The following is a 13,123-nucleotide window of genomic DNA, read 5'->3' on the forward strand; positions in this document are numbered from 1 at the left end:
CCACGGCGTCTCCAGACTCTTTCACATGCTCAGTGTGAACCTTCTTCATCTGTGAAGATCACAGGGCGCATATGTGACCGACGTGACAGAGTCTGGAGACGCCGTGGAGAACGTTCTGCTGCCTGCAACATCTGTGAAGAGCACAGGGCGCCAGTGGCGAATTGTGAAAAGCACTGTGAAAGCACCTGCTTTCATCTGTGAAGAGCACAGGGCGCCAGTGACGAATTTGCCAATCTTGGGTGTTCTCTGGCAAATGCCAAACGTCCTGCGCGGTGCTGGGCTGTAAGCACAACCCCCACATGTGGACGTCGGGCCCTCGTACCACCCTCATGGAGTCGGTTTCTGACTGTTTGAGCAGACACATGCACATGTGGCCTGCTGGAGGTCATTTGGCAGGGCTCTGGCAGTGCTCCTCCTTGCACAAAGGCGGAGGTAGCGTGTACTGCTGCTGGGTTGTTGCCCTCCTACGGCCTCCTCCACGTCTCCTGATGTCCTGGCCTGTCTCCTGGTAGCGCCTCCATGCTCTGGACACTACGCTGACAGACACAGCAAACCTTCTTGCCACAGCTTGCATTGATGTGCCGTCGTGGATGAGCTGCACTACCTGAGCCACTTGTGTGGGTTGTAGACTCCGTCTCATGCTACCACTAGAGTGAAAGCACCGCCAGCATTCAAGAGTGACCAAAACATCAGCCAGGAAGCACAGGAGCTGAGAAGTGGTCTGTGGTCACCACCTGCAGAACCACTCCTTTATTGGGGGTGTCTTGCTAATTGCCTATAATTTCCACCTGTTGTCTATTCCATTTGCCCAACAGCATGTGAAATTGATTGTCAATCAGTGTTGCATCCTAAATGGACAGTTTGATTCCACAGAAGTGTGATTGACTTGGAGTTACATTGTGTTTAAGTGTTCCCTATATTTTTTGAGCAGTGTATTAGGAAATTTTCATTTTGGGGTGAACTAATCCTTTAAAGAGAAAGACAACATCAAAAGATTAGTCAATTCATGAAAGTGCTAAAATATTTGTACAATAATTCTTACACACAGTATTTCATTGCCACAAAGATATCACCATCAACTGTATATATATCAAGGGCATTAAAATCTAGCTCTGCCCCAGGCTGTATCACAGTCCATTCCAGGTCAAATTTGACTGAATAAGCATAAAAGTGCTGGCTAAAATACTTTGGATATATCAGTTTTCCACAAAAAACCCATGTAGTGTCCACATTAAAAATGTATTTCATTTGGAAAAAAAGAGGAATTCTCTCACCATGCAACACATCCAAAACAAAAACATCTTGTGTGGCATACTTGACATTGTTAACGGTTACTTCTGAAACACGTTGAATAACTTTATCTTCACTAAAAGAAACATCAGTAAAATATTGCTCTAGAGCACACTGGAGAGTAAGTGGTAAAGAACAAAATGGAGTGCTAGTACTGCTTCTTGGTACCTTCTCAAAATCATCTAAGAAATTATTTGAAGAAAACTCCCAGCATTGTTTTAACTGGTGGCGGTTGCTCAGAGTGGAAGCTATATTAATGAAATTACGACAATTACTTGCAATATTCTTAAAATATTGGTGTTTGCCTTCAAACCTCATGCACCAGAGAGAACGAAGAGGCCCAAACATTGAAATTAATCTAGAATAATGAATTAAATAATGGCACTTCGGTGTAATAACATTTCCAAATACAGCTTTCAACTCTGTCAAAAATTCTTGCACAAGTACATCTAAAAGAGGAAGGTTCTCTCTTCTCACCGTTGGAGCTAGAACAATATCTACAATTTCTCGGCACAACAGGTACACACGCCAATATTGACACTCAGGAGGTATACGATGTGCGATCAAAAAAGGAATAAGTCTAAAAAGGCACCATTTCTGAGATGCCGAGCCCACAATGCCTCCTTTTTGTAGTAATCTTTCAGACAACTGTACTGGCTTATTTGCTCTATCATTTTGACCTATTGTCATTCTCTGCAGCTCTTCGTTCACCTCTTGTATGCTAATATGTTTCTCTTTATGAGCTTGGCACAGGACAAGTTTCAAAACTAAAGGTATGACACCCTCTAACATGTCATGCATTATGTCTGGAGGTAAGGACTTCGTAACATCAAAATAAGGAAGCACATTAAACGGACAACTACACTGTACCCCATATGTTACTCTACTGTCAGGATTTTGCTGGATACATTCCAGGTGATACCGGTGAACGTCAGATGTTCTTAAAACATAACTATCTTCCTGAAATTTCTCTTTTATATCTGTATATGTTCCCATACAATGTCTACAAACTCTTCCTGAGTTAAATGACATACTGTATCCTCCAATCATGTGAGCTGAAAGGTTATCACCTGAAATGGTAGCTAGGGCTGCATGGACATTCTGCTCAACCCCACCAACAGTGAGGGTGAACCCATCTGTTGAGAGCACTTTAAGATCATCTAGCAGTGGCTTTAGGATAACTTCTAAGCCACACTCCTTTAAATAGGAATAGCGCACCAGTAATGCTAAATGAATATGCTTCACTTGAGACCTGTACCTTCCATGTACATTACCTACAGTGTAGTAGAAGGCGCACAGTTTGTGTTTTGTTTTCTTTGATCCCAAAGGATTTACTACCTCAAATTCATCCTCATAAAAATGCAGTCGTAATGCATTTGGATATTCTCTAAAGAAAGGATGCTCTTTATAGTACAATCCATCACTAAAGTCAGTTAAGACCTGTTCATCTTCAATATTTACAGACACTATGTCATCCCATACATCCTCATGAGAACAATATTTTTTTAAAACATCAGAAATGGGAACATAGGAGAAGCTACCTATTTTATGTCCTGTAGACCCTCTTAAAGTGTATTGAACTGGTTCAGTCAAGTCTAACATTGACTTACAGTATTCTTTCAATTTGAACTGAGAAGAGAACTCTTTTGATGCTTCCTCAAAAAAATCATTGGACTGTAAAACCTGCTGAAGTTCAGGACATCCTTTGACATCAAAACCATTTTCTTTAAGATGATAAGATACAAATTCATCGTAATTCTCCTTAAAAAAACAAAATAAAAAGTTTACATCACTAAGAATTTCCTGCTGAACTGATTCTGGTAAATTGTTTTTTTCCCTGCATTTTAGGATGAAGCTACAAAGATTATTTTTAAAGTTATATAAAAGTGTGTCCATACAAGGGGGGGTTTGGACATCTGCATCATCACACATAACATGCTCATGTTCATCTTCAGAAGCAGGGTTTTCACTAGCAGGCTCCTCACTAGCAGGTAAAATACAAGCTCTATGTTTTCTATAAACATGACATCTGAAAGATGGGTAACTAGAAAAAGTGGATTGGCAGTCATTGAGTCCACATGTGATCGAGAAGCCTGCCTCATGGGCATGAGTTAGTCCCACATGTTGGACCAACTTCATAAGAGTGAAAGTTTTTCTTTGGCACTTAGGGCACTGGTGTAAACGTGGGTGTAAACGAGGCATTTAGAAGAGGTGGTTTATAACTCTGGTTACAGTCGTCGGCAGAGGCCGGTCTCCCTTCACATTAATTTTCGCAATACATCGCTGGAGAAATGTCAGAGTGTTCTTGTTTTTGGGTTGGTATTCAAGATTGAAAACAAAATATGAATAAAACGAGGAGATCATGGCTTCCTCTACCTTCATGCCTTCACACACCTCGACCCTGTCTACCTTCAGGGAACAGGAGCTTCGTCCCTCAAATGTGGACTTCCAGTCTTCTTGGGTCACCTGGACAATTGGGTATGGTGTGTTGTGTTCACCCTGAAGAATACAGCAAAGTAGACAGGGATGCAAACACATGTTTGGTAAAAGAAAAAGAGATAGTCGATCCGATCCGATCCTATCCTATCATTCCTCCCCCCCCCCCCCCAAAAAAGAAAAAAAATACAAAACACTAGAGTGCTAGAGATCCATACCTCTCCCATCATAATGTGATGATCCACACTCTCTTTAAAAATGATTGGCAGGAGGATTAGTGCCGCTCTGAAGTCCATTCCTAGAAGAGAATCATGAAAAATCGATACTTTATTCATCCTGAAGGAAATTTTAGGCATCCAGTAGCTTATACAAACACAAAATCTGATTATCATCTCAAAATGCACTTTGTCTACTGATTTGTGTGAGTACACTCATAATAAGCGTTTTGTAAGTACCTGGTAGATCCTCGGTAAGCGCTTCTTCTCTGGCCTCCAAGTACTGTTTGACTAGTGGAGATTTTCCTTGAGCCAGGGCAAGTACTTTGGGAACAATCTGGTTAAAGCCATCAGTGAAGCTAATGCTCGCTGTGGAGTGGATACGACCCACCTCCTCCAACAGCTGCAGAAAGACAAAGACAAGTAAGCACCTGACCATGAGGGAAAGGGGATTACAGAGTATTTTAACATGCTATGGGGGGGTTAAGAGAATGCGAAGTGGAGTATAATTCTAGACTATACTAGCTCTGTTTAAACAAACCATGTTTACAAAGTCAAGACTTATTTAAATGTTTTTATAAAGGTCTTGTTGTTCTAGGGTACATCTAACTTTTAACACTTACTCCTGAGGGTGTCTTTAAGAAGGGATATTTCTTCACAGTGTCCTCAACACTCATTCCTTCTGCAATCTCCTTTTGCCTCCATGCTAAAGTTCTCTGCATTAGGTCGCGTACAATCACAGTGTCTGGCTGCGCCTTGCTGTATTGTGTTTGCAGAATCTTAACATGACCAGCGATTGAAGATGCATCTTCCCCAAGAACATCAAGTTCCTATTGACCAAAATAGTAACAGAACAGAAAAATTAAAAAAAGGATCAGGCCAGGGGAGTGTGGGACAGAGACTGAGAGATCTGACTTCTGTATTCTAAGAGAGGGGGAAAAAAGAGAGGAGGAGAGGTGAGTGAAAGAAAGAGACAGGCAGGGGGGGGTATGTTTAGCTGAGACTAGGGCTGTTGCGATAACCGCAATATTGCAGTACCGCGCTACTGACAAGCCAACCGCAGAGGAATGCAAGTAATCGCAGCACACCGCAATATTCGCATTTTCTTTTTTCATAAGGCAATAATACCCTTCTTGTTTTGAACTTCGCTCACATATATTGAATGTTAAATAAGTTAATAATGATAACGAGACTTTTTTTATCATGGTGATTTGTACAGAGGCTTTGTGAATTTGCACTTAAGCCTAAATAGACCGACGAATGATCGACGGATTGCGTGCGATTACCTGCGTCTGTCTATGAGGTAAAGTCATATAGATTTGTGAAAAGGTTGCTGTGTCCAAGGAAAGCGAAATATGTTGAATATGTCCCTGGCATCAGTGACAGCGCTGGTCAGCATTCCACAGCGTGAGGAAGCCGCAGGAAACAAAAATCAGAAAGCCACACATTAAATCGCATCAGCTTCAGCGTTACCCATGCGACGCGGTAAGCTGAGCCTTGAAAAGTGGAGCTCAAAGTTAAAAATAAAGTAACACCTTGTTTCATCACTATCTTTAAATGAATCAGCGTTTTTGAACGTGTTCGTTGAACGAACGGTTATATGAATCAAAGACAGGCTGTTCCCACTGTAACTGCGTGCTGAGTGACAGCCTTTCAATGCGCAGATAGACACTGTTTAGTTTCGGTTACATTACTGAAAATGTACTAGTTTTTGTGCATGCTGACCACATCATAACACTTATTTATATAGCAACAAATAAATATAAATAAATCAAATAAATAAATAAATAAATAAATAAATAAATAAATAAATGGCACATCGCGCTATTGAGCCACTCAAAATTACCGCAAGGGAAATTCCTTCACCACGACAGCCCTAGCTGAGACAAGAAATTAGGTAAGGATACGACCTTACAGTTCGACCCTTACCACGGCTTGTGCACATGTGACTAATCAACTCCCCACCCCCTTTCCCTCCCTTGTTTGACAATCAAACAACAAAAATTATTTAAATCCAACTCACTGATCGTGGCTTGGTTCTCAGAGAGGTGTTTGCACTCTCAGCATCAGGTAGCTTGGACTTCGTTCCATGGGCAAACTTCTCTTTGATCAGTTTCACTTCATCATTTTGGACAAGTGGAGCACGTTCGGTCTTGAATTTGCGTTTCAGCGACATGTGCCAGGTATGCTTATTTCAACAACAAAAATAAATCCAAATTACTCAACAAAACCTCTCACTTTGGATGAACAAAGCTAGTCCCATGGAGTTACAATGGAAGCGTCCATACGCCAAAAGACCGTTTCACAGTTTATATGTGCAATATGACCACTCACCTGCAGCAGGTCGCGGAATCAAGGCTCAAATGTGTGTCCATATACAGTAGCCTATAGGCTATATTCACCAGCTCCACTACTTCCTGAAAGTAAAACTGCATCTACCATTTCCTGTCCTATACTATTGGAATAAGTGACCAGGACATACCTGATTAATCAATTGTACAACTGACTGGATATTAACTAATTAATTATCCCACCTCATTGGTGGAGGTCTGGAGGAAGCTTTGAGGTAAACATTTGTGCTTTTATTCAGAGACCTGCTGCAGGTGAGTGGTCACATTGCTCCTATAAACGGGGAAACGGTCGATTGGCATATGGACGCTTCCATTGTCACTCCAGAGACTTAATACACACATATTAGGATGAAGGATAGGACTACAACAAAGCTAGCTAGACAACAATGACTTTCAGAGTTCATTCACATGGTTTAATATTTATCATGGAGTACATTAAGCAAAGCTACTTACATAGCCATTTCCCGTAACATCCTTCAGGAATGGGTATTTCCGGATTAATGCCTGGGCTACCTTGACATACTCTGTGTGAGTGGGATACCTAGAACAGAAACCAGTAAAAGTAAATGATTAGTGATAGATATAGCATCTGGATTGGATTGGTGAATGGACAAGTCCAGCAGAAACAGTGCCAACAAAAGACAGAATGAGCAGCAAGAGACAAAAAACAAGACACACAACACACACACGGGACAAAGAATACAGCCAGTAGTACTTACATAGTATACATGGCAACAGTCTCATGCAATACTCGTATTATTTTGTGCCTGTATTGTGGAACTCTCTGGACCTCCTCTTTGGCATCCAGCTTTGCTTGAAGCTCTTTAGGGAATGATGGGAGGACATAAACATCAGGCAGTCTCCCAAAGGACTGAGAACTAGTTTTACAAGAAAAAATAAAGACAATTTACGTCTGTTAGTTCGTTATAGTAAGTACTACGGTAGCCGAGAGGCCCTCACGGCCACTTTAAAGTACAATGATTTGTTTCGATTTCTTTAAAACAGGTAAGTATAAGAGCTTAATAAAAGAGAGTTGGTGTTGCAGTTGAATGAAACTCAACACTTACCTCGTAGCAGCATCAACATCTAGCACTTGAAATGTAATAGTGTGGATCTCCTCTGTGTCCATGTCCTCTGTAAGAATAAATAATTATATTGCCTTCATATAGCAGAGATACAATTAAATTAAATATCTATATTGTAATTATAAAATTACATTTAAAAAATATTAAATAACTCGTTTCATGAAATTAGATTTTGGTCATCCTAACCAGAATTGTTAAAGGTTAGCAAATGTTAACATGATTGATAATGTCAATGGCATGCAATTATTATTATTTTATTTTAAGGGGAAGGAATGGTCAAAAAGAAGAATTTTTTCAAATGAATTTAAAAAACAATGAATTGTAAGTTCTGTCATATTTTTCAATTACTACTACTACTGATTTAGTTTTTTTCCCCATGGTATCGATATTGAGGTATTTAGTCTGGTATCATATCGAAGTCACAATTTTGGTATTGTGACAACACTACTTCATAAATCACCTTTCCATTAGGGCTGGGCGATATATGGCCAAAAAAAATAAAAAATCAGTCGATATCGATAATTATCACGATAAAAGTCAAATCTTTATTTCTTTCAAGTTTAAGGCAGATTTTTGCTCCTAAGTGACAGTTGTAGAAACCAGAGCGTTAATTGTGGTTTTAAACTACTCTATTGTCAGAACATATCATTTTTTTTTTTTATGTAATACTGACTTTTCTGATTCTGAGTTTTATTTAACTTAACCATTGGTCATCCAGTATCACGCATTTAGATCATGACTACCACAGATGAAACCAGGCATAGCCTGTAGCACCTCACTATCATGGCAAAATGTAACATTATGGTTTCTACATACCTGCCAACCTTGAAATTATTTTTTGCGTACCGACGGGGTGGGGGGGGGGGGGGGTGGGGGTGTGGACGACGACGGCGACGACGACACACATGCATTATATTGCATTGCATAAAATGTGTGCTGGTCAACTAGTCTAAAATTAAGAAACCACTATAAAACTGTAAAAAAAAAAAAGATAGGCTACTTAATTTATTATTCCAATATCCAAATATGATACTAAATAACACAGGGAAAAGGGCTTCTATTTGTGACGTGGTCTTTGCATTTGAACATTGCGCATTTTAAACAGGACACGCATTAGCTGAATAAATGTTAGCCAAAACATTATAGGAAACAGTTGACAATAAATAGACAGGAGTCCAATAATAGCATAACGAATCACTTATTCTAAAAAGAATATCAAGTATACCGGTAAGTTAGATACTTGAATACTTAAATCCGACACATGGGTTTCTCGGCGACGTCATCACTGCTTGCGCACGCAACCAAGAGGCAAAAGACCCGCGGTCTTCGTACCGGAGTAAAGGGTTTAAGCTAGTAGCAAAGTGGTTTTGTTGTCGCTAAGTCAAAATGCCAAGGAGTTGTTGCGTAATTTATTTACATGCAGGCCTATCTGTTGTGTTTTATCTGCTCATTTAAATTATACGTGTTGTAAGTAATTCCAAATCTAGGCGAATGGAAGAGTGGGACAGAAGGAGGAAGTTGTATGTTATATTCTTTCTATTCATAATTTGACGAGCTGCACATGACCACATAGCACGTATATAGTTGTATGCATCAAGGGATTTGTACGCTCTAATCATTTCTCTTGTATACACACTTGGTGTCTGAATAAGATAATTATATATATCAGGCCATACAATTGCTGGCCACCTCTTGTCATCCACAATCCAAAGATCGTCATGTATTGCGCAGGGATCCGGTAAGATCTCACCATTGCTGAGATTAAGTTTTTTAATATTTATATATAGATTATAATCGCCACGGTCGGAGGTACTAATGGCTTCTCACATAATCCATCGTCAAATCTTTGATTTACAGTAAAGTAACGTTATATGTGTCATGAAATGTTGCAGGTCGTAAAGTAACGTAAACAAAGTTCACTTATATAAAAGCAAATTCGGGGTCTAGAGATGCTGCACTGCTAACATTGGCTATTACATTACTAACTTAGTCTAACATAATAATTCATACATGCATCACATTATGTCCGGATTTTGATTCGTAAACAGTTGGACGTTTTAAATATGAGACACAAACAAACAGATCCAACTCTGAAATTGCAGTTTATTATTGAGTCAACAAGAAATTACAAACAATGCGAAATCTACGTTAATTACAATGTTCTTTTACAGAACTCGGCATAACAGATAGCGGTTTTCTGCCTCCTGGATGCGCGCGCATCCGGTATAGTTTGTATACAAGAAACCCGTGTATAAGGGCTGTTAAAACGTTCGTCATTTAACGAATTTTAAAAACAAGGATGGATAATACAAAATGCTTTCTGGCATTTTCACAGAAAAAAACAAAAAACAAGCAAGAACAAAATTTAAACTTAGCCCGTCAAATTTAATTTTACAATTATCTTCTCTCTGTGCGCGCGTCCGTGTTTGTGAGAGAGCTCGCGCAGCACTGATACAACGGTACTTTTTAATCCATAACTAACACGCTAGTTTTCATACAAAATAAATATGTAACATAATTAGGTACTTTAGTTATTATTAACACAATAACGTAACACATGAAGGCTACGTTTCTTAGCACTGAGAATTAATTAATAAACGCCTGTTTCTCCAGACTCGCGCTTATCCGTAATCCACAAATGATCACATCACTTTCATAATCACGAAGCCATAGCGATTTCAAGTTTATTAAGATTTATTGTTCAGTATTTCTTGAGCATTTTATTATTTGCGTGGCTGAATGATGTCTTCCTCTTTTTCTGAGTGACCATGAAGAACGGAGTATTAGTAAGATAATCCATGCGATCCGTGTGATCATCGAATCCATAGGATTAGGTTAACTCAGTACAATATTTCAACTTTCCATATCGAGCCCAGCCCAGCCCGTTTACCTTCAGGAGTCAGATGTACAGTGACTACTGTAACGTTACTGTCCTCGCTTATGAAATCAGTCAGACTGCGGGCCGCGGGAGTAGAAGAAGGCGGATCGAGCGGGATTCTTTATTGGTGTCGATTTTCAGTCTCTTTTTAATGATAGGCCTTACGCATCTGTCAATCATCCCCGCTTGCTATTTGGGGAATGAATCCAGCGCTATGATTGGTCGAACTCTTCTTCTTTTGCTGTTGCTTGATTTGAGGACTGCGCGTGCAGAGGCGTCACCAGGTTTTTGCGTAGTTTAGACTAACAAATCGTACCAGCGTACTTTGATGTCAAAATGCGTATCCGCTACGCAAAATGCGTACAGGTTGGCAGGTCTGTTTCTATGGTATTTGTATGAAAAACAGTAGCCAGTAAATACATTAGCTTATATACTTATATACATTAAATAGCTTTATACATTAAATACTGTAATTATATTCCATTAGTCCTTTAATACATTGTCTACATTAATAATATAATACAATTCAATATGTATATCCCACTTTTCATGGTGCAGTTAATATTACTAGGCTAATGTTACAGTAAATCCATGGTAAATGATGGGAATTTGTAGACGGAAAATGACTATCGTTGCGCAGTGTTTCTCCTGTTTGTCAGCGCTGTTTCATCTGCCTTTACATTGTGTTCCTTTTCACTGGATTTCGTGACCGAGACCGATCAGAGTAAACGCATCGGCTCTACTGAGCTCACGCTGCCGTTTGGACATTGAGCCGAGCGGATAAATGGTCCGTGTGGCGCGCGGTTCAAATGAGTTTCGTTACGCTTTTGGAACGCAAAAACGTTATCGAACATTTATCGACCTCTTGATATCGTTTTATCGAGAAAAATTATATCACGATAATTATCGCTATCGTTTTATCGCCCAGCCCTACTCTCCATTAATAACATTGAAGTGCTGTGGGGTGGGGTGGGGTGGGGTGGGGGGGGGGCTACCTGTGCTGTGAGTAGCCGTTACGGGACAGTCTCTACCCATGTTGGGTTGTGTGTTCCTTTGAGTGGGACAGGCCTCTCTGTGTCCAGGCTCTTGCATCTTTCGTACTATTTGAAGGAACTTGGCCTGCTTTTTGAACGAGCCTTTAAATAGATGGTCCAGCATTGAGTCAGTTAAGCCCAGGTGTACCGTCTCTCCATCCACTTCATTTTCTATTAAGTAAAAAGTAAATTTTCTATTAATAAATAGCACATTGGAATTTGATCATTACTCATGCATTATGGGTATATACACAGTAACTGGTTGTCCACATTTCAGAAATTCCCACAGATTTCATTTGTTCCGTAGAGCAGTGTTTCTCAAATATTGGTAGTGTACCCCTAGGGATACTTTGGAGTACGTGAATTTTTTTGCAAAAATACTGATTTAAAAATACATCATGCATAATTCCTACAATAATTATACTATATTAATGAATGAATTAAGTGATGGATTCTACATTTGAAAAAAAAAAAACATTTAAATGTTTTTTTTTGTTTTTGTTTAAAAAGGCTGTTTGTATTCTTCCTCTTTAAAAAAAGTCCTACCAAAAATGTTTTGCACTGGTTAGGGGATACTTGGCTTAAAAAAGCAATTCAAAGGGGGTAAGTTACAATGTTGAAAAACGTTTAAGAAACACTGCTATAGAGAAGACCCGGGAATAGGCTAGTTGCGCGTGGCCGCCATTTTGGATTTCGGATCAGCGAGTGTGTCGCATTACGCCGGTGCATTTAATTGCCACTCGCTCGTGTGATAGTAATATGGATCTTAGAAGTATTTTAAGTGATAATTGATTCTATAAACAACTATAAAAGATACATTTCGGCTTTATCCGGCTACCTGCACCGGGCGTAACGCGAAACTGGAAGTGTCTAACCGCACACTCGCTGATCCGATGTCCAAAATGGCGGCCACATGCAACTAGTCTATTCTAACGTGCACAACATAGCCGCCATCTTCTAACGTTAAACTGAGTTCCACGTGCACAAATGGAATCGAACATCATCCAACATCTTCAACATATAAATATACAATACCCGTACACTAAACACCTACACAATTGATTATCTACATAGCTGCAGCACTATTTGGACATCAACTTAACTTTAACTCAACTTTTCTGTATGAGGAACTCGAGCTAACGAGCCAACTCTAAGCTGGCAAACGTTAGCTAGGTCAGCTAATATTATGCTTTTTTCTTTACAATCTTTACAACTAGCTAACGAACGTTAGTGGAAACTTACAAATAAGTCCCGATATAAATGTTAGTTCGATCTAACTGTAACTTAGCTAACGTGCAGCCAACTTTAATCAGCAAGTGTCACTTAAATGTAACTTTACGTTAGCTAACGACAGTACTCACCTCTGAATTTCTGCACTTCAATCTCTGTCATAGTTAAACCATCTTCTTTTAAAGTTTGGATCAGCTCATCTGATGATAAAGTTGGCAGGGCCATTGTTGAGCTGCAAAGGGTCCAGCAGGCTCCAGCGACTGACAGTGAGTGAAAGAAAGAGGCGTCAAGTGACCGCTGACGTAGAACGCGAATAACGGCGCGAAAAAAACAGCCAGTCATAATATTAGACAGACCAACAACAGGACAATTTTAACAATTTTCGCCATCTTATTCATCACTAAATTCACTTATGAGAACGTTTTAGGCGAGAAAAGAACTGTTTAGATTTCGAATATAGGCAGTCTTGTGAAAATTGATGCCAAATTGACAATTTGCTTAAAAGTTTTCGGAGTTGAGAAGCTCAATGTGAGGTGACAGCCAGCAGGCGCCTGCCCCAGCCGCTAGCTCGTCGCTCGGCCAGTCCTGCTCAGAGACCCCGCTG

General features: G+C 39.8%; 1 protein-coding gene across 1 annotated transcript; it reads right to left on the reverse strand.

Annotated features, from left to right (window-relative positions):
• Positions 1-2,967: 2,967 nt before the first annotated feature.
• Positions 2,968-12,741, reverse strand: LOC308704242 (sterile alpha motif domain-containing protein 3-like). Its single transcript, XM_081388395.1, has 10 exons — positions 12,651-12,741; positions 11,251-11,460; positions 7,360-7,426; positions 7,012-7,170; positions 6,746-6,833; positions 5,965-6,129; positions 4,565-4,771; positions 4,182-4,344; positions 3,945-4,024; positions 2,968-3,789 (listed from the first exon to the last, which is right to left on the reverse strand). Exons 1-10 carry the CDS (start codon positions 12,679-12,681, stop codon positions 3,493-3,495), a joined length of 1,467 nt encoding a protein of 488 aa, XP_081244521.1. The 5' UTR covers positions 12,682-12,741; the 3' UTR covers positions 2,968-3,492.
• Positions 12,742-13,123: the final 382 nt, after the last annotated feature.

The sequence above is a fragment of the Scardinius erythrophthalmus genome (assembly GCF_964197995.2).
Source record: "Scardinius erythrophthalmus genome assembly, chromosome: 16".
Lineage (NCBI taxonomy): Eukaryota > Metazoa > Chordata > Actinopteri > Cypriniformes > Leuciscidae > Scardinius > Scardinius erythrophthalmus.

Coding starts and splice junctions, on each gene's coding strand:
- LOC308704242 (XM_081388395.1), bottom strand. CDS start 12,681: ATGACAGAGATTGAAGTGCAGAAATTCAGAG. Junction 6,834..7,011: donor ACTGTTGCCATGTATACTAT/GTAAGTACTACT, acceptor TTTCTGTTCTAG/GTATCCCACTCACACAGAGT. Junction 4,345..4,564: donor TCTTAAAGACACCCTCAGGA/GTAAGTGTTAAA, acceptor GTCTTTCTGCAG/CTGTTGGAGGAGGTGGGTCG.